Genomic DNA, 26,663 nt, shown 5'->3' with positions numbered 1-26,663 from the left:
GTCCGCTTTGAAACAGGAGGTGTGGTGGGCTGCCCCACCAGACGTATAGAGTGTGCCTTAATAGAGAAAGTATGCAGTGATTTTGACTTTATGGCGGTGTACGCTAGTTCTTTGCTGTCAATCGGGAGTGTCTTGATACAAGAATGCTAGGGAAGACTGCAGTGTAACTCGGATCACACACCAAGAAAGGGGGGAGGGGTAAAGATTGAGGGAAGGAGGAAAAGAGAGCGAGAGAGAGAGAGAGAGACACGAAGTAGCGCGCGAGGATCGGAAAGAGGGAAAAGGCAACAGATATTTAATTAGTTTGTTAGTAAGTTTGTCTCTCCTGTTGTACGGCTCTACTTTCCATACTAGCAATACAAATTAAAAAGAAACAAGTGCCAGCGGAATCTGTGAGGAATCAAAGGTGGACTGTTTAGCTAAAATGTGTATCTATATACTTATGCATTCATTTCATTTAAAGAAGAAATAGAAGAAGCAAAGACCGTAGGAGCAACGTAAGTTAAAATATTTCATTTATACAACGACGATTAAAGGCCTTTTTTTCGTGATTATTTGTGCATTTGGATTCAGATTGATATTACCATTTTTAAATAAACTGTTAGGTTTTCCCCTTTTTTGGAGGGGGGGGGGGTAGGCGGGTACTCCCACCCTCCCAAAAATTCAAGCGCATGCATAGTCTAGACTAGAGAGTTGGTGGGTGGGGGTGTTGTTGGTGTCTCCCTTATTTTTAAGTAACATACGGACTCTTCACGCTTTCTTTATAAATATTTTAAACGCAATGCTTCTCAGGGATTGTTTGCACTGTGGGGTCCTGTATTGGGTGCTAGTCGCAGTTGCAGTATTAACCATATAAATTTAATGGTTTTTGCATATACTCATGTTCACTCTCTCAGCTAGTTGCTACTGAGTATTACTAATAAGTCCATTAAAATGTACCTGCACATTTTTCTTCAGGTGAGCTGCTGGAAAAGTGACTGCGCTATTTGTGACCCATAAATTACTTTATTAATAAATATACGCGTGCTGTTGATTTGGTTCTTTTGTGATAACTTTATTTTTATTTCATTTGTTGTTTAGTGTGCATTTACTTATTTTGAGCACTAATATTTTTAGATTTTTGCTCAAATTCAGTAGAGAAACTATGCTGGTTGTACGCAGGCTCCTACATATTTGGCATGTTTATGAAGAATGTACAGAATGTGTGTGTGCGCGCGCGTTGTAATTGCAGCCCATATGGAAAATATATATTCAGTTCTTCACTGCCAACACGAAAACACCTATATCATCCTCCTTTTTTGTAAGATTTTGCATGTCCACGTTCTATGATGATGATTGCCAAGCATTTCATTACTTAACGTATGTAAACTAACAGCAGCTGAAGTCGGTTCTGGACGCTGTCGCAATTTAAATAGAGCGAAATTCCTCCTAAATGGACGTTAAACTTCATACTTGTGTTTCACAGAGCAAGTATTTATTTAATGACCATTTTACGAATTTTCACAAGTGAACATTCAATATTGCGAACTCCAGTCTCAAAACATCCCTACTAATGTTGCCAGACAACTTGGGTTCAGTAATTTGCGAAGTAAAACTAATCCAGTGTATGCTTTGTTTGACCACTTTGACCATTACCCATAAAGTTTTTATTTTAATGTGCCCTTATCTTTGAATTTCGACAAAATCCTTGTGTTTTGAAGTGCAAAATGACTTGACTGCGGAAACAGAGCGGAACACACGTCTTCGGTTTCTTGTTTTAAGCGAAACGCATACAAAACAAGCATTCATAATTTCATCAGTGAAACCAGTTGCTATACTGGGTTGCGAAATTGTAATATAGTTAAATTACTATACCTAACGAAAGTATTTTTCTTACCATACTTAAGGTTGTAGGAGTTTGTGTATAAAAGGTTACCAGCTCTGACTTGTTGATCACATTGTTGGTTCAGTCGCATGCGGCCCCTGACGTGTAACTAGTCCATGCCAGATCCGCGCAGTTTAAACAATACACACCCGTGGCATTAGGAAGTAACACATCCACGCAATATCCAGAGCCAAAGAGGGCTTTTATCTGACTTGATCTTTGCATATTTTATTCAAAAGTCTGGTGCTACTTTAATGACTGCGGGATGGTGTCGCGTTCTGCGTTGTCTGCGTGTCTTGTTGTCTTGTTAACCATTATACAAGGTTAAGATAATACAATGCGTAGGGGAAGAAGGTGTCAGGGCTGTTAGGCAATAGTGGCAGATTTATTTGCAATTTCTTTTTACAATCCCTTACAAATATTTCTCCATTTTAAAACTCGTCACCAAATTTACATTACCAACATGCAGCCTAGGTCAACAGTTAATCTGGTAACACTTTATAATACTGTTCCGCAGTTAACAGGTAAATATGCAGGAAGTAAGCAGCAACAAAGGAGTAGTGCTTCGAATTAGCACCTAAATTAGTACTATTCACTACTAAGGTGTTATGCTTAATTACTCAATAGGTAATAGTGAACTAATTATTATAGTAGTTTGCTAGTACTTCATTAGGAACTATTGAGTATTGCAGGTCTCATTGGGAATTATCTACTAAATATGGATTATTTCTAATAACTACTAGTTCATTACTCGTCAAATGAACAATGCTGTTTTTGGACTAACTGGGATGTATAGGCTACTGTTCTCAATGGTTTTTAGCATTCTTTTCCTTTTGGGAAAAACAGGCTTGTTTCTTCCTACTTGTTTATATGACATACAACTTATTCTACAAAATGTTACTGCCTAAAATATGTATACAGTACCTACATTTTAATTATTTACCTCACTTCAGTCTGTGTGCCAGTGTTCTTCAAACCATGCTTTGAAGTCCAACTGAAGGGATGGTCAATCAGAGACTTGTGTTTTGCCACTTGATGTGCTCTACCACATATTGTTGATCTTTTCTAAACATTAAGAAATTAATGTATGCATTTTAAATAAGGAATGAAGTCTTAATGATGACCTAAATAAAACTAATTGTAACTCATTAGTAATGAATGTGGTGTTACTGACTTCTTCAATAGGAGTTACTAAAGATCAAGAACAGTATTATAAAGTGAAACACACTAACTTATTAGTAATGAATGTGGTGTTACTGAGTAAGCTATTTCTTTCACATTTAAGTTCTTTTTAAGGGGTTAATAAGAACATTGAATGTTAACATAGCTTATTTGCTTCACTTAAACATTTATGTAACACTTCATGACACGACAGCATAAGTTCATTTTAAACATGTAATTTGAAGCACATATATGTGTATATTAATATAACTTAATTTTTTAATCAAATTACTTTACATTGATTACACATCTATCCCATTAAAACTATTTACACAGGGTACTGCTTTCTGATGTCATGTAACAAACGTGCAAGTGGTCCATCCTTGTGTTTTTGGCCCAGCCAGCAGGTCCACTCAATCGGTCTTTGTCAGCTGATGTCACACTAGCTATAGTCGCAGTGTATTGTGGGTCAAATCGCCATTTTGGTTGCATACAACGCAATGACAGCCTTTCAAATGTAATATGACCAACCAAATCAACCAAATGAATCAACCAAAATGACGATTTGACCCACAATACACTGTGGCTATAGCGAGTGTGACGTCAGCTGACAAAGACTGATTGAGTGGACCTGCTGGCTGGGCCAAAAACACAAGGATGGACCACTTGCACGTTTGTTAGATGACATCAGAAAGCAGTACCCTGTGTAAATAGTTTTAATGGGATGGATGTGTAATCAATGTAAAGTAATTTGATTTAAAAAATTAAGTTGTGATGTTAATATAAACATAGATGCGCTTCAAATTACATGTTTAAAATGAACTTATGTTGTTGTGTCATGAAGTGTTACATAAATGTTTAAGTGAAGCAAATAAGCTATGTTAACATTCATTGTTTTTATTAACCCCTTAAAAAGAACTCAGTAAATGTGAAATAAATAGCGTACTCAGTAACACCACATTCATTACTAATAAGTTACAGTGTGTTTCACTTTATAATACTGTTCTTGATCTTTAGTAACTCCTATTGAAGAAGTCAGTAACACCACATTCATTACTAATGAGTTACAATTAGTTTTATTTAGGTCATCATTAAGACTTCATTCCTTATTTAAAATGCATATATTAATTTATTAATGTTTAGAAAAGATCAACAATATGTGGTAGAGCACATCAAGTGGTAAAACACAAGTCTCTGATTGACCATCCCTTCAGTTGGACTTCAAAGCACGGTTTGAAGAACACTGGCACACAGACTGAAGTGAGGTAAACAATTAAAATGTAGGTACTGTATATATATTTTAGGCAGTAACATTTTGTAGAATAAGTTGTATGTCATACAAACAAGTAGGAAGAAACAAGCCTGTTTTTCCAAAAGGAAAAGAATGACAAAAACATTGAAAACAGTAGCCTATACATCCCAGTTAGTCCAAAAACAGCATTGTTCATTTGACGAGTAATGAACTAGTAGTTATTAGAAATAATCCATATTTAGTAGATAATTCCCAATGAGACCTGCAATACTCAATAGTTCCTAATGAAGTACTAGCGAACTACTATAATAATCAGTTCACAATTACCTATTGAGTAATTAAGCATAACTCCTTAGTAGTGAATAGTACTAATTTAGGTGTTAATGAAGCACTACTCCTTTGTTGCTGCTTACTTCCTGTATATTTACCTGTTAACTGCAGAACAGTATTATAAAGTGTTACCGTTAATCTCACCTCCAAAATGCAGGAAAACCAGCAAAAAACTAAAGGCTTGTCTTAAAATAAGTCCATGCTGGCAAAAGTTATCAAACTTTCTTTGGCACACAATATACTTTAACCTATTTTTTTCCATGATAAATAATAAAAAAACATATGCAGTACTTTGTGAGTCTTAGTCAAAGGAAATGTCTCAAACGATTGATCTGGGTAGTAAGTATATATTTGCTCAGAAAAAAACACAACATTATAAGATATACAAATGATCTGTAACAGTAACTAACAAGAATTTCTTCTGTTCTTCAAAAAGGTACTGATACCTAGCTAGATTGCTAGAAGAACATCGCTTCAGTTCCCAAACCTCTCCTCAGGGGCACCCCAGCAATTCCATGTATTTATTAAATATCACAACCAGCTCAATTAATTAATTTGGTAAATAACTCAGTGAGTTATTGATTTGCCAAACAAGGTGTGCTATAGTCCAGTCAAAAATGCATGGCTGTATTGCATGGTTATTGCTAATACTATGGAGACATTACACTCTCATGGAAAAGGGTAAAAATGTGTACCTTTGCTTGTCACTGGAGCTGTACCCTTGTAATTGCACCTTTTAAGGTACAGAAATTAACTCTGAGGAACATCCCAAAGGTACAAACAGCATTAATGTACCATGAATGGTACAGTATTGTTCCTGAGAGTCCATTTCTGTACCTCAAAAGGTACAATTACCTACAGCTAAGGGTACAGTTGGCAGACCCTTGGGGGTACAGCCCCTTTGACAAACAAAAGTACAAATTTTTACCCATTTTTTTACCCAGGAGAGGTTTTGAAACGGCTAAGCTGACACACTTTGACAGACATAACATCATAGTTTTACACCAACATGATCTCATATATATATATATATATATATATATACTGTATATATATATATATATATATTTGTGTGTGTGTGTGTGTGTGTGTTTGTGTGTACGAGGGTGGTAGTACACCTTCCATCTACATGTAGAGCGGAATCGCTCAGTTTTAGGTTATGGCAGTGGGAGGTAGCAGTAAAATTCAGCATGTCCTGGGATGTTCTGCAATACCTCCTGTGACTGTAGCAGACGGGTGAAATGCAACATTATACCAAACACCAACAAAGACTGGCACATTTCTTCTCACTCTTCCTTTCTCCTCTACTGACACAAGTCTTCCATATAGGTCATCTAGGAACTGTGTTGTATAGGTTAATGACTGGTTCATGCAACATCACACCATCATTGGACAATGCTGCACACATTGTCATGTTGCCCGCTCTGGCTGGGGAATCTTCTGTCGCTCTTTTTCCAATCCCATGTCTTCCTCTCCTTTTTCTACCATGCATTCATTCTCCTATCACTGCCAATCCACTTTATCTAGAAACTTCACTTACTTGATCCATGTTTACAAAGATGCCTTCTTTTTATGGATGGTAAAGAGATTGAAAAGCAAACACCTGAGAGGATGTTCAGCTGAATTGGGAATCAATAGTGTTTGGCCTCATTTTCCTTTTATTTTGTTATACAAAGAATCCCCTAATTTTGTAAGATGTGGTTATTGAATGCATTTTGTGTCACAGCAATAAAAAATTATCAACAATTTAGTCCGTGTAGACCACTGTTGTGCTAACTGTGTGAAGAGTTTTGAAAAAGTGACTTCAGTATGGAGAAATGCGTGTTAGCAATTTCAGAAACCTGTAAATGAGGCCAGGATCTAACACTACTTAGTTTTTCCTTATTTACACTAGTGTCTGTTTAATGCACAATACCTTATATACAATACCTTGCAGTAATAATTGCATATCATGGGTTTCTACATCTTTCGGTTTTGGTTGAAATTAAGGCCAATATTTAGGGCTTAATTAGCCAGTCTTTTATTACAGATGAATCAAGTGAGAAACTCATTATTGAAGGGTGTGATAGAACAGGACATTTGGGGAAGTGCCACAGGTTTTATTAGACTCCAGGCAAACACAGGCAAAATCACTAGGTAGGTGCGTGGTCTGGGTCACAGAGCTTGAAGTCGGAGAGATTGGAGAGGCCTGTCCCACAAATAAGGCATGACATGGGGGGAATGCGGGGAGATAGGGCACGAACAGGAACATGGCAGGCTGGTTGGGTCAGGGCTAGACAAAAGACCAAGAGAGACTGCTCAGTACACTCCATTGATCAACAACACCTCATAATGAATGCGGGTCTGCTCAACTCTCTTATGGGACAAGTGTCTGGTGCAGCCAATCTCTCTAATCAGCTGGCAAGCTCACGCGGGGGGTGTGACATAGCGTGGTATGATGGTGCCATGTGCCCATACTGCCAGGCATATGCCTTGATGGTATCCATGAAGACCCTGTACTCAGTGGGCAGTTATATGATTGATGTATTGATTTCTTATTGTTCCCTTGTGTCTTCCAGAAGGCATCATGACAGACATGCAGGAACACTGTGAAAACATTAGAAGCTACTAAAAACATTTCAGGTGTCACTCACATATAAAGAGTTGTATTTTTGACAGGCAGTCGCCATCTGCAGCAGAGCTGGGATCTCTGTGATGAAGAGCAGCTCGCCTTGTGCTGATTGTGATGTTGGTTGTTCTGTGTGACTTTCAGTGTTGCGCCCTGATGTTGGCACACCGATTAGGAGGAATTTCAGGGAGCAGTGCCGGCTGGAGCTGACCTACACAGCACCACGCCACAGCTTTCTCATAGTCCTGGGTGGGGTGTCGTGGTTGATTGTTTAATTTCCCAGGAGCATCAGAGCCAGGGATGGTGAGGGGGGTTGACTGGGTTTGGGTCTGGACTGAGGTAGTTTAAAAGCTGGCCAGGAGAAAAATTCTAGGAATACCATGCATGTAATACTAGAGGAACATGTCTGGCTGTAGTTCGTTGGATATGGTCCATATAAATGCTGGTTCCATAGGGATTGAGAGTGCAGGAGAGAGAGAGAGAGAGTGTCTGCGTGTTTGTGTGAGAGTGTGTGTGTGTTTGTGTGTCTGTGTGTGTCTGCGTGTTTGTGTGTGTGTGTGTGTGTGCGTCTGTGTGTGTGCGTGTGTGTGTCTGTGTGTGTCTGCGTGTTTGTGTGTGTGTGCGTCTGTGTGTGTGTGTCTGCGTGTGTGTGTGTGTGTGCGTGTGTGTGTTTGTGTGTCTGTGTGTGTCTGCGTGTGTGTGTGTGTGTCTGTGTGTGTGTGTTTGTTTGTATTCCTGCGGCTGAGCTGGCAGAGCTGGCCACGGCTTTACCCTTCCTAGGCAGCGGCATGTTCCCATGACCGGAACCTGGGAAGCTGCCCTGCCAAGCTGGCAGCAGTGGAGCACTGGTATCCCCTCGGTGTGAATCCTGCCAACTGGCCCGCTCCTCACTGGCCTCATTCATGTTACAAACCTCAGGCCAAGGCCATGAAGCAGAGCGGCTCCTTGTGCCCCGTGAGCTCTGCCGTGAGACAGCGGAGTGGCCATGGCTTGGCAGTGCCCGCACTTTGCACTTGTATTGATGACCGTTAATCGACAAGGGCATGATGCTGCTAATTAGGATTGTGATGACTGAGGACTGAGTATCTGTCAATGACTTGATGTCATAAAGTTCTTCTGGCTGCTGACACACTGTGGCACCTAAATACCTGAATAAGGGCGCTGCGTGGAGCTCACTCAGAATCACTAACACCCAGCTCTTATTTCTTCTCAGGTGTCCTCCACTGTTGCATCCAGGACCGAAGGCACTTGCCCCCCCCCCCCGTCAATCCTTCACCAGAGCTGCCTGTGGGGGCTCCATGCCCAGACATCCCCCTCCCTCTATTGGGTGATGCTGGCGGAAGGAGGCACAGATGAGTAACAACGGTACAGCAAAGAGGCCATCGCAGCCGGGCAGTCCGGAGGCCCCCACCGAAGCCCCACGCCGGGGGAGGGGCCGTCCGCGCAAACCGCAACAGGTCAGCTCCAGCGGATGCTCAGTAATCTACCCCATCCAGCAGGACATTCCTGCCAAAGCCTGTATGTTGAAAAAGGTCATACATTGGCCCAGTGTGATTGATTGTAAATGTTGCATCTTCCCCAATATACCAGGAAGGATAAGAGTCTGAAAGATGCATAGCAATGTGTCGATGTGTCAGTCAAAGCTGTGCCAAGACCAGGGCAGACGTTCACATTCTGCAGTAATGAACCACAAGGAATGTAAATAAAACAACACATCAGTGATCATGTTGTAAAATCAGTTCTCTAACAATTGAGACAATTCAGTGTAGCCTCATCAGATGTAATGGTGTTTTTGTTTATTTATATGCTGCAGACTTTAGCGCAAGATGCCTAATTTTCAGGTTGTATTTCAAGTCTTCCTAAAATGCAGTTAGGCAAGATGAAGAGACTCCTGCCTTCGGAATGATATGTGATTTATTGGATCTCTTTGCAATATGTAGTTTTATTCAGCTCTGGAAAAAATTAGGAGACCACAGTAACATTTTTAGTTTCACTCATTTCTCATTTTATGGGAATGTGTCTATGTAATATATATATATTTTTTTGCAAACTGCAGCCTGGTTCTTCCCTGCTTCTCGTTAATGAAGGGCTTCTTCCTTGCTTTTTGGGTCTTCAGTTCTGCTTCTAGGAGCCTACTATGAATTGTCCTGGCAGCACATTTCACACCACTTAATGTTTCCCAATCTTTTTGAAGGTCACTTGAGGTCATCCTCCGATTTATGAGGCAATGCCGGATAAGTTGACGGCCATCTCTGCCATTAGGGAGCCGCTTCTGCCCTCTACCTGACTGGTTTTTGGTCACTGTGTCTTAGAAACTTTGAGCCTGGAAGCAGCCGGTCTCGCAGTGTAACCTTCTACCAGCAGAACCAGAATTAAACCAGGATTTAAAAATGCAGATTTTAAAAAAATATAGAGTGGTCTCTTCATTTTTTCCAGAGCTGCATACGTTAACTTGTGAAGTATATGGCTGTTTTGCATTTTTATCCATACTATCATATCCATGTGCCTTTCCATGTCTCCCTCACATGTATGCACACCCTCTCAGTCTGCTCAGCCAGCCGTTCTACAAAGTGGTATTTCCTCTCTCAGAAGTCACATCTTTTAAAAATATTCAATAACTGTGACACTCATGGTTCGCAGTCCTGGTCCAGAGAAGGGTTCATCCGCCAGTTCTGTTCCTTCCAGGAGCTCAGTGGGCCTCCAACCCCCAAGAGACCCCGCGGACGTCCTAGAGGGAGTAAAAACAAGGGCCCTCGTGCCACACCCAAGGTGAGAGGCAGCCCCTCAGCTGTCGCCTTGGAATTTATGTGTTAGCATGTCAGTATCTGCCTGCAGTGCAGCCTGCTCTACTTTTCAACCCGGATCCTTTTAGGTGAAGGGTATCAGAATGCATGTGAGGTTTGAGTCTTTAAATTTACTATGGAGCCCATCGAGCCTGAGAATTAACCCCCACTTCCCCCTGCCTCCATTCTATCAATTCCACTTTAGAAAACAGAGCCAGCCGGAGAGAAGAGACCACGAGGCAGGCCGAGGAAATGGGTGAGTAGGCTCTCAAGCAGACTCACCACCCAGCAATGCTGCCCCCGCCAGCTCCCCACCCACTGCAGGCGTGATGGTGCCCCCTAGCGGCCTGCAGCTCATCAGCTTGGATCCATACGGATGGAGGCTGAGGCAAAGCTGGTCACTTCCATTGGTTGCATGGGTCTGGATCAGCATTGATTTATTTTGACTTTGCGACTCGTCGTAGCCCTGACAGGTCCGCACCAGAGAACACACGCTTGTGACAAGAGTGAAAACCTTGTATTTGCCCCCCCCCCCAGCCCTCTCCTCCTCCATGTGCTTCCAATTAGTCCGGCACAGGTTGTGGGCATCCCAATAATGGAGGCGGGTCTGCGTGGTTGCGGGACATCGGGAAGTTATTAGGGCCTGCAAAGGCAATTTCCTCCCATAATCCTTTGCTGGCAGTGTCCAGCTGGATGCCCCTGTGCCAAAAATCACATTATTGTTCTTTTGTTTTGTCCCCCCAACACACACACATACACTGTTTTTCTGTGTTCTGGGATCAGTCTGTTGCCTGGTGTGACGACCTCAGTCCCTCTGTCTTTGGTGCCGGAAGTGACACAGCAGCGCAATCCATCGCTGCCCCAGTGCTTCATGGGATCTTGTTGCCAACCTGTGTCATTCACTGCTGCCATTTTACAAGCTGGGGAGGGGCTGGGGGCTGCATGCCTGCATGCGGTCTCCGCAAAAGTGGCACATTTTTTAGACGCAGAGTCCTGACACTTTAAGATGCATTCCTGACAAAATGAGTCCTGGCAGGCAATAACATTTATTTTGGGTGCGAGGGAGAATGAAGCAGTTAGCACATTTCTTTTCTGAACTAATAAATAGGGTTATATTTGCACTAACTACCTGCAGAAGTTTAAGAACATATATTAAAACAACATCAGATTAATTTGAGTTAAATTAGATCCCATCTCCTCACCCGCATCCTAGTCCCCCATCTTTTTGAGTATGCGGCTCCCGCATTTTGATGCTGTGGCGGGAATGTATTTCAGTCTGCTGCAGGGGAATCTGGGTAATGGTCCAAACCAGCCACATGGAGCAGCAGGGAGGAGGAAATGTGTTTGATTACAGGAGGAAGCAGGTCTGCTGGGGCCCACATTCCACAGATGCCACACACAATAGAGAGAAAAGGGGGCGTGAGGGACAGAGCGAGAAGGGGGGAAGAGGGAGAGAAGGGGTGGAAGAGAGAGAAGGCTGGGGACAAATTGGAAAAGAAAGCAGGAGAAACAGATAGCTGGAGGAGAAGTGAGCAGGGAGGAGGGAAGGAGATAGAGAATACAGAAATAAGGGAGAGATAGGGGTATGTTTGTCGGGAGGCTTGGTTCAGACTACCAGCATTCACAGTGTATCGGTGTGAAGAGGGGAGGGAGGGAGGGGAGACGAGCTGGGTGGGGTTTCCAAATGCATAGGCCACTGGGTCACCTAAAAATGCAGTGAGCCTAGCGAAGGTGGCCTGAAACCGTGCGCGGGCCTTCCGTCCTGTACCCTGCAGACCATTACCCGTACCCTGCAGACCGTTACTCGTACCCTGCAGACTGCTATGGAAGCTGCAAGCCCTCGGCGAGGGCCGGTGAGTACAGCCTCCGGGGAGCATGGCAGCTGTCTGTAATGATCTGTGGCGGTAATGCCGAGCCTGCGAGCCGCCGTGCCACATGATGTCTGTCCTGTGGGGGTGGAGGAGGCCCTGGCTGCTTGTTCCGCCACCCCCATCCCGGCCACCCAGGGTGGGCCCGGCCGCTGACACTCCGTGGCGGGTGGGGACCTGGAGCCTGGCTTTCTCCCTCTTCCAGAGTGCCGCTGGCTCCAGTCCAGACCCCCCGCTTCGGTTCCTCTCGGCTCTGAAATGTCTGCCAGATGGAATTCAGCTCCAGCAGTCACCCCTCAACCCCCTCCACTCCTCTTCTCTCCTTCCGTCTCCCCTAACCCCCTCCCCATCTCCTCCCATTGCCTCCCTTCTCCTTCTCTCAGTCCCCCTCCTCATCCTGCTCCTCTCCATGCCTGCCTCTATAGTCTCTTCACTTCCTCCTTTGTCTCCTGCCCCAACTCATGAGGCAATTGGTGTATGGATGGATGGGGGGGGTGGCTCTGCAGGACCAGAATGGCGGGAAAGGGTCTTGAGTAGGAATCTAGAGCACAGCGACAGCACTGGGCTGGACAACCCAAAAGGTTTGGATGGCCAGTTAATGTGATACCCAGTAATGCAGTGCAGGACAGCTGTCTGTCATGCATGGGTAAACACAGAAATCCACCTCTGAATGTCTGTGTTTCTGGGCTGGGGGACAGGAGCATGTCACTGCCTGTTGTGCGACTGCTACGCCCATTTTCAGGAGCCTCCTTCACTTTTATGAATGGAGTGTCTGTCTGGCTCAAGCAGCTGGGGCAACCACCTATCACAGTCTGCCTCCATGCCCCCCCCTTCATCACCCACACTTACATGCCCATCCCCATGAGCTCCCCCTCTTTCACAGCTGGTACACTGTTATGGACCAGCAGCTGTTTGTCGTGGGGAGGGGGGGGGGCTAAGTCTCAGAAAAGGGCTTTTGAAATCCCACCTACAGGTTTACAGTTTAATAACCTAGTGAATGTAGACAGTAGGCTGGACTCATGAAACAATTTCAGGATGGTTCCTGGTCCCACTAGTACTTCTTCACAATGTGTCCTGAAGATGTGCTTCCAAATGATAAAATATGTTTATGTACAGTTCAATATTTTACATTTTGCCAGAAGTTTTATAAATGGTGATATGGAGTATTGTACGATGACTCCAGGTATGTGGGAGATTACCATAGGGGGCGCCACTGGGCACCCCCTTATGAATACTGATTATGGGTTAAATGATGATGAGATCCTGTCATGGATAGGCTAATTCCAGACCATATTATTGAAAAGGTGGATTAAAGATTGGTCATGTGTCCGGCTGCTGTCGTGGTGTCGTGGTGACCGTTTGATTACAACATCCCAGCTGCTCGCTAAAGTAGCTTAGCAAACACTAATCTATGTGAAATTTGGGTCTTTGGCCCGTCCAGGAAGTCGTTGGCCACTAAACGCACTGACAGAGTGTAGTTGGCAATGAACAGAAATGCAGAAATTTAGCAATTAGCATGATTCACGTAAGTGACAATGTTTCCGTTGGCAGATGATCCGTTATTGGTTTAATGAGCTGTCTAGAAAGTATGGGCTTACTGTGATTAATGTCATGACTTTCTTTTCTTGCAGCCTCAGAAAGTGATTCAGGAGGGACAACAGCAGGTAAGAGAAGAAACCCCAACATTCTCAAGTAGCCTCATCGCTATGATTGATGGGCCTGTTCTATTGTCTGCTATGCGAATGCAACAGTCCTGTTCACTGTTTAGCTGAGGGCACCAACCATTAAAGAGAGTAGAAACCTCATGACTGCATTTCAGTTGGTTCAATATAGGCCAAAAAGAGATTGCAGGGGGATGATGAGTAACATGTGTACAGAGCGTTCAGTCAGATACATGTATTTTCCAGAGTGAGGGGGAACCACATCGTCATGCTTGTAGCGATGAGCAGTGCCATCCCACACAGGCTATGAAACTCAGTGCTGGACACCAGCTGTGGCCCGTCGTGTGACCAAAAACCAGTGACACGAGCCCCGAACAAGTTGTGGGCAGCCTCAAACAGTCTCAGCTATGGGCAGAAAAGGAAGGGGAAGCAAAGACAGCAGACAGATGATCAAAGAAGACTGTATTGCAGGAGGTTAGCTTGGAAATGTTTGAAACGGCGCCAGGTAAAAATGTTCTAATTCATATATGCGGTGGTCTTCGCTGAGAAAGTCCAGCGTTGGGTTTCACCAGTAATAGCTGAAATGCTCTGTTAGAGAAACAGAAACAGTAACCTCCACTTACCGAGACAGGCTGGTTAGCTGCGCTTGCTCGGAAATTGAACGGTAGGTTCAGTTTTCATTAACCCTTTCAGTTTGCATCACCAAGAACAAAGCTGTGGTCGGCTGAAAAAGAGAAAAAAAGAGAGATGGAATTTCCATTCGGACTGCGATGGAGTGCACTGCCCACCTCAGTCGCTCCTAGTTCATGTTTTCCCAACGATCCCCTCAGAGGTGGACATTTCAGGTCCAGAAAGTAAAAATCCAAACCAGGATTTTGTTTCAACCAACGAGTTGAATATAAAGAGTCACAGTGACAGAGTACTCAACTGGTTGGTTGAAACAAAACCTTGGTCTGGATTTTTACTTTCTGGACCTGAATTGTCCACTTCTGGATCTCCTTCATTGCACTGCATTTTTACAAGCTCCCCCTTCTGGTTAAAGTTCTATATCGCCAATGGGTTTAGTGAGGCTGATCACGATGTCTCCATTCCTCAGTGTGGGAATTCTAGCGTAGTTCGTACCTGATCTAGGTAAGTGATCTTGTGATGATCTAGTTTACTGTTGTCCTTCTGGTCTCCTTTAGGCTTGAAGTCATTTTTTTATAGAGAATAGGGTTCTTTCAATATTACGGGCGCTACTTGAAAACTGTGATTTATTTTTTTTGTTCATAAATATATGCAACTTAAGCAATTTGACAGTGTTCAGTCAAACAGGTAATACTTCAAAGAATGTCAAAATAACCGTTTCCCCATAAATCAACAGTTGAAATAGCTAACAAATCTTTCACTGGCCCAAATAGCCCCTTTCCCACTAGCCTTGTTCTCACAAAACAAGAGTAACGATATCTTTAACTGTCAGAGAGACAGTCTGTCTCACTTCCGCTTAACGTTGGATGAGAAACCGAGAGCGCGGAGAATGAGTCAGGATATAGAGAGGAAAACCAAAATAACCGTCATCTTCCTCACATCTCTTGGTTTCACACACAGACAAATTTCCTGGAAAGATGGGAGGGAAACCCCTCTGTTTTGAGGGTGCAGAAGGTACAAAGCACACTGCAAATGGACATTATTCATATGAAGGCAACAGCCTGTACTTAACACACAACTCAAAGCCATGGTATTGACGAATTTCACAAAACCGCAGTGAGTGCTAGTACTTTTACAAGAAAAGGAAAGTTATGTTCTTAAAGCAAGTGCAGTTTCATAGCACATTCATGAGTATAGTTTCTTAAGTCTAACACTAGTACTAGATGCATTATTGAGTAAGTAAACAGCTTATAGGGAATGTGTCGATTTTGTGAGCTAAACTGATTTTCACTCCTTACGCAGTCTGGACCAAAAAATCATGCATGTTCTGCGCCAGCGGTTGGCAGGTGCATCTGTGATGTGGCATTGTTGCCATGGCACTGCACATTCAGTTTCCAGGAATGCTCCAACTATGCAAACAGTGCTGACATTACTCGTTGCGTTTTTGTGACGTGCACCTCCGGTGGCCCCGACCACAATGTCGTCAGCCGTGATATCAGCCCCCCTCCCCAACCATCGGGGCAGCCATGCACACCTCAGTTATCATGGCAACGCTGCTTGTTTGTAAACACAGCATTTTCCTTCCTTGCATGGTTACAGGGGCATGGTTACTAGAAATTGTGAGCCGGGTATTCTGTATCATAGCACCCTGAACCTGTTAAATGTCAGGTAGAAGACAGTTGAAGTAATGTTCTTCACATCAGCAGAGATAGTTTAAGCGCACACATTTCAAAATTAGAGCATTTTAAGAGTACCTGTTGCTAGAGGTTTTTGGAAGGATTCTGTGTCTGGGCTCGCAGTACCTTATCATTTTCACTTTAGTCTAAATTATTGTTAGTGGTGCAAATTAACATCTTAAGGACATTAATTATTGGACATGAAAAGTTGTGCAATATGTTTTTGACATGGGTTTGGTGGTGAAGGTGGTCAGAGTGCTTTGTTAATAATGTTAGTCTAGTTTACTATCCAGGATCTACTCTTGCAAATAAACACCAAGTACGGCTACACTACGGTCCCAAAGACTCCATTCCTCAACACTTACATTGTTTGTAAGAGTTACACAAGCCCAACCTGTCCCTACCACCCTCACATAACACCAACCCAATGTAATGTTCCCTTAAATACCACCTTTCCCCAGCACCCACATGCAACCATACCTCATTCTTACAATCCAACTACCCACGCACCTGTCTGAAACACTCACATACAAAGCAGGTTGTTCCTACTCTTCACACATAACTACACCCATTTGTAACAGTCACATAAAACATGACACAATACTACCGTGTCTTAATGCACTACTCCACCCATCACATTTACTCTTCATCCTTTCCTCTGGAAAGAAAAAAAACCTTAAATATAAACTATAGTTAAGCATACAAAGTGTACATATGTTAATGTTGCCTGTATATGCTGTAATTGCACTGCATATCACAATTTATGACTTAGCATTAGCAGTCTAACTTTAGATGTGATTTCAATAATTGAGCAAGAATAGGTAGCTGTTCTGGTTAAGGTTATATGGTCTCTCTCTTTCAATCAACCTTCCTCACTCTCCGCTCCCAGTGGAGCTGGCAGTTAGTGTGGGAACGTTGGACTGGTGCTGGGCGGACATGCCCAGCACCACATGTGTGCACCGTTGTCTAAGTGTGGAGGGCCATGTGGGAGGGAGTCATTGGGAAGGGGCTGGATTCAGGCCAACCTCTTCATAAATGGACCATGGGGACTGAGATTTTACAGTGATCACAGCGGGTGGATATGTGAGAGAATGTGAGTGTGTGTTTCCGTGCACAGTATGTATTGTGGGAGACTGTATGTGTTTGTATGAATGAGTGTCTGAGGAGTATAGAACCTGTTCTGTGACGTTTTGGCAGATCCATTTGACATTTTACTGTAATTATGCTGAGCACACAGGCTACAGTACATGTATGAATATAGGGAGAAAACAAATACGTTCTAGGTTTCCGTAGCATGGCTTACTGTCTTCTCCACACTCCTATCTGCCTTTCTGGAGAGAAATACCACGTCTGTCATGCAAAATTGAACATATCTGAATCATGGTGTATGTTTCTAGAGAGACTTAAATGGGGTAGAGTGCCCTAAATGGGGTAGAGTTCTACATGGCAGGGGAAAAGATGCAGGAGGGGAAATCCAATATTCTTGGTTCTAGTCACAGCCTTGAGTCAGTGGGCTGAAGGTGGCTAAAGGTGGCTCTCAAGAGTTGATTTTGTAGCTTTCAAAATTTACTTTAAAGACATTTGTCAAGGATTGTGTTGCATACTTCCTGCTAGTGAACAAAATGTGAATGTAGCTGTCTTACTTTGGGTTTGTGGAGGAAAGGGGGGACACTGGAATGAATAGGAACACAAGTGGCAGAAATAAATCTAAGGACTTATGGTTGAATTGAGCTCACTTACACATGAGGTAATGGGGGAAAGTAAGGGGCAGGGGATGGGGGGCAGGAAGAAGTTGGAAGCGGAAAGCGGAGGGAGGTATGGGGTGATGGGCTTCGGTTGGGGGGGGGGGGGTCTGTTCCACAGCTGGAGTAAACATCTATCTGTCCATAAGCCTGTAGAAGCTGCAGCTGACTGCATATGGCTGATCCACGATTCCTCTGTCTATGGCATGTTTTGTGTGTCCAGTTTGACAAACAGATTGAAATGAGTAAAACGCCAGTGCACTGACCCCCAAACCACCGTCACACTGAGCCTCGTGCTGCACGGTGTGTCCGTGACTCAGCCCTGCCAAACCAGCATTTATAAAAGCCATATGGGCACAGCTCCGCCTTAGGGAGATGCTCAGTCTAATTCACTGTCCTCAGAGACAATCAGTCAAAGTGTGTCTCAATGTCTCAATGACATCACAGTGGCTCGATTAGCATGCCATTGTACTCAACCTCTGGGGATAACAGGGTTCTGTAGAAGGTTAAGGATAGAAGCTCTTCTCCTTAAGGGGGCTCAGTTTGGGTCTTCTCTGTCTTTGAATTACACCGATATCATCTCATAACACATGACTTAAACGGGGGCTGTGACTCCTTGGACCTAAGTCACTGAAGTCATAGACAGCCAAAGAAAATGATGTTTAAATGATCTTTATGTTGATGTTATTATGCCTGTCAAGATGTGTTAGCTTAGCCATTTCAAACCCTCTGATAAAGTCACCCCAGTATTTCCAGCAACCATCCAATACACTCATATTTTTTGACATGACCTCATATCCCATTGACTTTTTTAACTAATTGCATTTATTAATTAAGTGAGCTAGTGGTGAAATTTAATAAATAATTGACTGTAGAGATTCGTACTACTTTTTATTGTGTTACTCTTAACTTTCACAAGTTCTAATGCTAAATTGTGACTTTTGCTATGAGCAAACGTGCACTTACTACCCAGATAAATAGCTTTAAACAATTCTTTTGACTCCCTAAGACTTTTGCACAGCACAGTACATGTGTACTTGCTATTTCACGTATGCGTGAGGGTGTTTTGTCACCAAAATCAGGTAGTTATGTGTACTGAAATGAGTAAAACTGACCCCCAAACTGCCGTCACACTGAACTTCATACTGCATGGTGTGTGTCCCTGACTCAGCCCTGCCAAACCAGCATTTATAAAAGCCATATAGGCACAGGTCAGCCTAACCCTTCAGATTTCTGGGTGTGATCTTGTAATAATGCACCTCGTTTTTTGTTTTGAAAGGTAAGTGAGATCACAGAAACTGACGGTCTTTCTCTCTGTCCCCACAGGCTGATCCCCAGGGAGCCATGGAGGGTCCCTCTCAGACCCCGCCCCCTGCAGAAGGGAAATAGGCAGGGTGCCACACTCCTACCTCACTGGCTGGTTAGCGGTAGAGGGAGGGGCCAGATGCTCTACACCGAACGAGCCATGAAGATCGCAAAACAGGAAAATAATATTGTTTATATATATGCTTTCAGTTCATAATATTTTAAAGTTGCCACTGCCGCGGTAGCATTTCTCCGGGAGCAGACCTGGGATTGACAAGGGACTTTCTTCACCATTCTGGGCCAGTCCACCTGCCCTTCCACTGCCTTCTTCCTCTCCCACAATCCTATGGCTATTTTTATTTCTTTAAGTGTCTCTCACTTGTCTCAGTTTACACTGCAGGGACAAAAGGCATTTCATACTGTAGGAACTAAAGGCATTTTTGTATAATCAAAAACCAATCTGTTTACCTACTCTCTTGGGAGGGTAGCAGCCGCACTGAATCATTGGGATTGAGAAATTTACTGTATCGCAAGTCTGTCCTCTCCAGATCAAAGTCTTTAGCTGAGTGTGGGGACAGAGTGACACTCCTGATGCTCCCAATTGCCACTGGAATCTGGCAACGAGAATAAGGAGAGTCATTTCACCTTGAATCTTAGGCCCAAAAAAAACAAAATTAACTCCATGTTCTTGATGGCAAGGCAACAGACGTGAATCTGCTTTAAGTGTTTGCGGCTCTTCCTGGGAGTGAATGTGTTTGTGTATGTGCGAGTGTGCTGATATTGTTTAGGTGTGTGCTCTGTGCTTTTGAGTGCTTACATGAAGGGAGTCTGATTCACTGTCCCCAGAGACAATCAGACAAAGTGTGTCTCAGCTTGATGACATCACAGTGGCTCGATTAGCATGCCATTGTATGCAACCTCTGGGGGTAGCAGGGTTCTGTAGAAGGTTAAGGGTGGAAGCTCTTCTCCTTAAGGGGGCTCAGTTTGAGTCTTCTCTGTCTTTGAATTACACCGATATCATCTCATAACACATGACTTAAACAGGGGCTGTGACTCCTTGGACCTAAGTCACAAAATAACTCAATTTTAAATGATATATATGATATATGTATTTTTTTTTACTTGCTATTTCATGTACGTGTGAGGGTGTTTTGTCACCAAAATCAGGCAGTTATGTGTACTTTGTCATTGTGTCAACATTCATCTGTTTACCAAATGTTTACCAGTTCAGTTACTACTTGATTTCTCATCCCATTGAGGCTACTGTTTTACTGCAGTAGACAGTGCTCTTTACTATGGTACTCATTTATATTCATTTACACTTCAGGTATTTTTGCAAGTATTTTTTGCTTGACTCAGATTCAGGAACATGATTTCAAAATACTCAGATACAATATATATTGTGCTATAAAGATATATTTATATTATATATATATATATATTTCATATATTGTTTGCAAATATGACAGATGACATACAGACCTCAGCACAGGGGTGCCACAAGGGCCAGTCCTACACCTCACCTCCCTTTTGCCTCCCTGTCTACCTCAGCCACAATGAGGATGGAAGAGGACTGCACTGACACAACCCCCCCCCCCCCCCCCATAACACCTCATACACAAGGTAACAGGGGACAGTACCCCCCCATCCCCATAACACCTCATACACAAGGTAACAGGGGACAGTACCCCCCCATCCCCATAACACCTCATACACAAGGTAACAGGGGACAGTACCCCCTATAACACCTCATACACAACGTAACAGGGGACAGTAGATACCCCCATAACACCTAATAGGCATAGTAACTGGGGACAGTAGACTCCCCGTAACACACCTCATACACAAGGTAACTGGGGACAGTAGACTCCCCGTAACACACCTCATACACAAGGTAACTGGGGACAGTAGACCTCCCATAACACACCTTATGCGCAGGGTAACTGGGGACAGTAGACCCCCCCATTACACACCTCATACACAAGGTAATGGGACAGTAGATTCCCCCCTGGATTTCCATTCTGAACTTCTCACCTTCCCCTATTCACACTTAGCACGCAGACACCTCAGTCACATGGAGAGGGCTTCTCCATTTACTCCATGCATAGTAAAGCACTGACTTTGAATGGGGCTCGGGGCATTCTTCCATTTTATACAACCAAGGGTATTATAAATATAATAATCCAATATTATTCTTTTATAATTCTGGATTATTATGCTGTAAAATATGATTATGCTGTTTGAATTCATAACAAGCACTGTAATGATTACTTCCTAGCCAGTGTACAGTGCTGCCCACTGTTAGTGCTTTTTGCAATTGTTAAATTGGAGTAATTTGGCTGTAGCATGGTAGCCAAATAAGAACCAATCTGGTGCCCACTGATGCCATGTGACTGGCAGGTGAGGGACACGGACAGTGCTACATTTTTCCTTGTGTTTGAAAGGCCAGTCATTTTGCAGTCACTGTATTACACAGACTGAGACTTCAATGTTGCCTCAAAGCTCAAAGCAGGATATCATAGAATAGGTACATTTTCCATGTTTCAGTGATTTCTTATTTCTTGTGGTATGTACATTGATTAGACTGGTTTGTTTAAAACTTGTTTTCCTTATTTTGAGGCCGGCCCTGTCCTTCTGTATAATCTGTGGCAAAAAAGGATTTTGGCAGGTTGAAGACCATTGTATAGAGTGTGTGGCTTTTTTAAGAAGAAACTGCTTTAGTTTCTGTCTTGGGTCTGTGTGGTGTAGTTTGTGAAGAAATATTGATGAAATGGGGCCAACCCAAGTGCAGTAAGTAAAATTTTAGCAAAAAACGATCATTGTCAGGAAAGTTTGGGCATAGGTATGATTTAGTGGTAGTGAAGGGATGACTGGTTTGGAAATTCAGATTAATATCATTGCTAAGGGGACTAAGTTTGAATCCAACATGAAACTTATAACTCAGCCTTTTCTACATTGCCTGGATCATTTCCCCACTTAGATATGGCAGCCCTGACGGGATTGTGATGCTTGATGTCCACTGTATCCAGGCATTTTTACTTTTGGCATGTGAGGAAGGTGAAGGACAGTCTTTGTAGGCTTGACTGGAAGTTTCACATTTGCTTCTTGAGGTGTTTTTGTCCAACAGAGAGGTTCTTGCTGATAGTCCAGTCATGATAATGCATTCAGATCAACATGTGCTGATGTGTTCCGATTAGCACAAGGTGTATATCCTGGCAAAGAGGAGAACTCCTTGAAAACAACAGAAAATGATGACACAGGAACCCAGATATACTTTGCTTGTTTGTGATCTGCTGCAGTCTAGAAGCTGCCTGGAATTTTGTAGGAACAAATGGGAGAAATCTTCAGCTGTTCAGTTTGTTTTAGGGTGAACTTTTTCCTGCAGTATCTGCATACCACCAGGGGGAGCTGTTCTATTCAGCTTTTCCAAGGAAATGTGAGGGAATATCTAATATCTGTAGTGTGGGGTGTGTTAAGCAGCATACTTCTTAACAGCACTCAGCACTGTGTTATTCTTAAAGCCCCTTGATGTTTTCTTTTTTATGAATTCTTGAAATGTTTATATTGTATTTTATAATACTTTTGATAGCTACGGTCATCTTTAGGTGATTTATTTCTATTTTTGAGGATGTTCATTTGCTTTAGACTTCTTTCCATTTCTGTGAAATAAGAGTGTTGGTTTCACTAATTATTTTTAAATCTCCAGTTTGTTTTATTGTGAAAGAACAGTGACCTCTCTGGGATATTACAGGCAATTACAGGGATTACTTGTCTTTCATTGGATGGTTTTCATTTTATTTTTTAATTCCTGTCTTTAGTTGCTTTTTAGGAGGAAAATGAGAACAATCTGTTAATGGTCATATACAGCCTCTCCGCAGGATATGATGGGGTAAATCAGATAAATCTATCGTAAGGTGAAAATATCGTAAGGTGAAAATGCATTTTAGTACACCTAACCTAGCCTAGCCTACCTTAAACATGCTTAGAACATGTACATTAGCCTACAGTTGGGCAAAATCATTAACACAAAGCTTATGTTATATTAAAGTTCTGAATATCTCATGTAATTTATTAAATGATATGCTGAAAGTGAAAAACATTTACCCATTGCAAAGTTGAAACGTCAAGACCTGGGGAGCGTCTGTATTTATCAATCTCTCTGAAACATTGGTGCTATAATAAATTTTTTTGACTTGAAATAGGGGGGGCATGGGGGTGCAGTGATTAGCGCTGTTGCCTCACACCTCTGGGACTATGGTTTGAGCCTCTGCCACAGCTGTATGTGTGTGGAGTTTGCATGTTTTCCCTGTGTCATCGTGGGGTTTTCTCTGGGTACTCTGAGTTCCCCCCACAGTGCAAAAACCTGCTGAGGTTAATTGGAGTTGCAAAATTGCCCGTAGGTGTGTATGGTGTGTGAGTGAATGGTGTGTGAGTGACTGGAGTGTGAGTGAATGGTGTGTGAGTGACTGGTGTGTGAGTGAATGAGTGTGAGTCACTGTGTGTGAGTGAATGGTGCGTGAGTGAATGATGTGAGTGACTGGGTGTGAGTGAATGGTGTGTGAGTGACTGGCGTGTGAGTGAATGGTGTGTGAGTGACTGGTGTGTGAGTGAATGAGTGTGAGTGACTGGGTGTGAGTGAATGGTGTGTGAGTGAATGATGTGAGTGACTGGGTGTGAGTGAATGATGTGAGTGACTGGGTGTGAGTGAATGGTGTGTGAGTGACTGGCGTGTGAGTGAATGATGTGAGTGACTGGCGTGTGAGTGAATGATGTGAGTGACTGGCGTGTGAGTGACTGGCGTGTGAGTGACTGGCGTGTGAGTGAATGATGTGAGTGACTGGCGTGTGAGTGACTGGCGTGTGAGTGAATGATGTGAGTGACTGGCGTGTGAGTGAATGATGTGAGTGAATGGTGTGTGAGTGACTGGCGTGTGAGTGAATGATGTGAGTGACTGGCGTGTGAGTGACTGGTGTGTGAGTGACTGGCGTGTGAGTGACTGGCGTGTGAGTGAATGATGTGAGTGACTGGCGTGTGAGTGACTGGTGTGTGAGTGACTGGCGTGTGAATGACTGGTGTGTGAGTGTACCCTGAGATGGGTTGGTGCCCCATCCTGGGCTGTTCCCTGCCTTGTGCCAATAGGCTCTGGACGCCCGTGACCCGGAATAAGACAAGCTGTTTCAGGAAATGGATGGATGGATTTGAAATATATCTGGGGCAGCGGGAAAAGTCTTGCTTACAGATTTGTTGAGCAGGGCATCAAGTCAGTCAGGACGTTGTTCCTCAGGGTGACATCCTTGTGGTAGACATTTTTAAAACCATTGGTCTGACTAGCAGCAGGTTTTTGAAATGCTACCTTCATCCAGAATTCTACTAAAAAAAACTGCATGAAAGGCAGCCGGTTTATTTTTTTCTGTATTGAGCCAAAACTTTTGATTTGTTTTAAAATGAGCACAGTCTTTATTATTGTTTTTATGTTCAATCAGAATATGATTTCAGGTGTCAGACAACTGAATGTGTGCTCAGCAGATTACACAATAAAACCTTTGTAATAAGACTTGATTTGTTTGCCAAAGCTTGAAGAACATTATCCTCACCTGTACAACATTTATTTTCTATTTTAACATTTTTTGCCATGCTGTGTCCTGTACTCTTGGTTTTCGTTTATTTCCCCTCGGTGAAGTGGATTTGATAGCATTACTGCTGTCCCAGCTGTACTGACACCATTCGGAAACTTGTGTTACGCTGTTTCAGTATGATGTTCATGTTTGTTACTCTCATTCTGCATATCTTCAGGTGAACCTTCATGTACCATCAGTGGCATTGATGAAAGTGAGAACCATGATACAGAGGGAGTGCAAAAGTACAGGAAATAGAGAGAAAGGGACTACATGCTGTATTGTCTTGTCACCTTAATGGAAGTTTTTTAGGATATGTGGAGATAAAGAGACAGCCTTTTTGGACATAGAGGTTTATATGATCGCGAGTGACCAAGTTAATTTGCTGGTATTGGGGCATTAACTTGGACTCATGTCAATTCATGCATTTTGTTATTCAGAATAATGTCACATATTAAATACTTTGATGTTCTTCTTGAGATTGATTTTAAATTATTTTTTGTGTGAAAGTTTTAAGCACACCACGTGCTGGTTAGACGGCTTTTGCTGATCTTTTGCTTGTTACTCCTGTGTGACCAAACGAACTCAGTTTTCTAGCTAATGTATCATCAGACATGATCAAATGATATGCTATGGTGGAGAATGAGATACTTGTAAGTCCTTCCTCTCTGACTGCCTCTCTCCCTCGGCATTTGTGCTCCTAATCGCTGTAGATCCTGTGGACTACCTCTAAAACAAGGCACACTACCTCACCTCCTCCCAGAGCTGTTCCATTGCTGACCCAAAATGATCTCCTCCCAACACAGCGCCAACGCAGCCCTACGGCCGCCGCAGAAGTCAGGCCTCCCTACCTTTACCCTGCTCAAATACTCTGTTTCATGTCAAATGCTTCCTTAAGCTGCAACATCCATGTGAACCTTTTCTAGGGGAACTAGAAATCACAGCATGATGACAAAAGGACAATGATGTCAAGCATGCATTTCTGGTTAGTGAGGTGCCTCCACATGGGTATTCTATAGACAAAGCTTTACAAGTAAGCAGAGGTGGAAATTTCAGGTCCAGAAAGTACAAATCCAGACCAAGATTTTGTTTCAACCAACCAGTTGAGTACTCTGTGCTGTGACTCTTTATGCTCAACTGGTTGGTTGAAAGTAAATCATGGTCTGGATTTCTACTTTTTGGACCTGAAATTGCCACCTCTGCTAGTAATGCATCTTCACAATCTTTTGACTTCTCCCATCCTTTACCTTGAAATCCCACCCCTCCAAGATTTTTTGAAGAGCAGTTCATCACTCTTGTGATCATACTTTAGACAACCCATGTAGCAGGTGATGGTTTATTCCAAGCTCAGTGAGAAGTACCTATTATAGCCTCACCATCAAACCCATAGACATAAAGCTCATTCAGATCACATCTTCATTAATCAATTTACAAGTTAAAAAGGTCCCAAGGTGTGTTTTTTGAACTTAAAGTAGTTGATTTGAACACAATATATGTGTGCATGGTTTGATAATATAGTAAATATTAAGCTAATCATACCAGAAAACAAAAAATGAGGCAACAAAAAGAGGTTCCTTGAAGGGACCCACCTCCGCAGGGGAATGAGTTTGGCTTCAGGGGTGAGGTGGGGCTCTGAGAAAGGTGGGTCAGTGTGCCTTTGTACCCAAGTCACGGCCACATACCTGTTCTCTTAATACCTCAGCAAAGTCAGGATACTCATCTGTTTATACTGTCAGTGCTGGGCCTGTGAGCCAGCCAGAGCAGCATGAGAATTTACATATATATTTTGGGAGATGATTTTATGTGCTTGTTCCTGGCTGGCTGCAATGCCATGTTTTTATATGAAGATTTTTTTATATGAAATATTGTTATTGCTATTTTGTGTTTTATGGTTTGTGATTTTTAAGTCCCTTAGTAAGTCTGCTATATATGAAATTATATTGTTTTCTCTCTGAATTTTGTTCTGTAGTGCATCTTGACTTGAACTTATAACCATTTTTATTTGACTGGTTTTGTCTTTTGCCTTAACATTTTAAATGCTTCTGTGTGAATGGAGATAGTAGTGGTTTTCCTTATGCTTTCCTTACGCAATAAAAATATTTCTTATGGAACATTACAGTTGCATCTATACTATATTATAAACAATTCACTGAATTGTTTGGTAGCGCTTG

At 42.8% G+C, this 26,663-nt stretch overlaps 1 protein-coding gene across 2 annotated transcripts; it reads left to right on the top strand.

Annotated features, from left to right (window-relative positions):
- Window positions 1–36: 36 nt before the first annotated feature.
- On the top strand, window positions 37–26,608 carry LOC111848793 (uncharacterized). Of its 2 annotated transcripts, XR_011992003.1 has the most exons (7): window positions 37–497; window positions 8,429–8,672; window positions 9,901–9,984; window positions 10,204–10,254; window positions 13,498–13,530; window positions 18,899–20,726; window positions 20,772–26,608. XR_011992003.1 is itself a non-coding variant. In XM_023821073.2 (6 exons), exons 2-6 carry the CDS (start codon window positions 8,568–8,570, stop codon window positions 18,959–18,961), a joined length of 336 nt encoding a protein of 111 aa, XP_023676841.1. In that variant the 5' UTR covers window positions 37–497; window positions 8,429–8,567; the 3' UTR covers window positions 18,962–26,608. The 2 variants fall into 2 exon arrangements, 1 of the variants encoding a protein (XP_023676841.1); XM_023821073.2 differs by having other exon boundaries at window positions 18,899–26,608.
- The last annotated feature ends 55 nt before the right edge of the window (window positions 26,609–26,663 follow it).

The sequence above is a fragment of the Paramormyrops kingsleyae genome, chromosome 6 (assembly GCF_048594095.1).
Source record: "Paramormyrops kingsleyae isolate MSU_618 chromosome 6, PKINGS_0.4, whole genome shotgun sequence".
NCBI lineage: Eukaryota > Metazoa > Chordata > Actinopteri > Osteoglossiformes > Mormyridae > Paramormyrops > Paramormyrops kingsleyae.
The sequence above is the reverse complement of the archived record's forward strand: the minus strand, read 5'-3'. Positions and strand labels throughout refer to the sequence as shown.

What these genes read in the sequence shown, in the direction of transcription:
- LOC111848793 (XM_023821073.2), top strand. Translation starts at nt 8,568, where the DNA reads ATGAGTAACAACGGTACAGCAAAGAGGCCATCGCAGCCGGGCAGTCCG. An exon ending in GTCCGCGCAAACCGCAACAG is followed by an intron (nt 8,673 to 9,900) that starts GTCAGCTCCAGC and finishes TGTTCCTTCCAG; the next exon opens with GAGCTCAGTGGGCCTCCAAC. An exon ending in TTCAGGAGGGACAACAGCAG is followed by an intron (nt 13,531 to 18,898) that starts GTAAGAGAAGAA and finishes CTGTCCCCACAG; the next exon opens with GCTGATCCCCAGGGAGCCAT.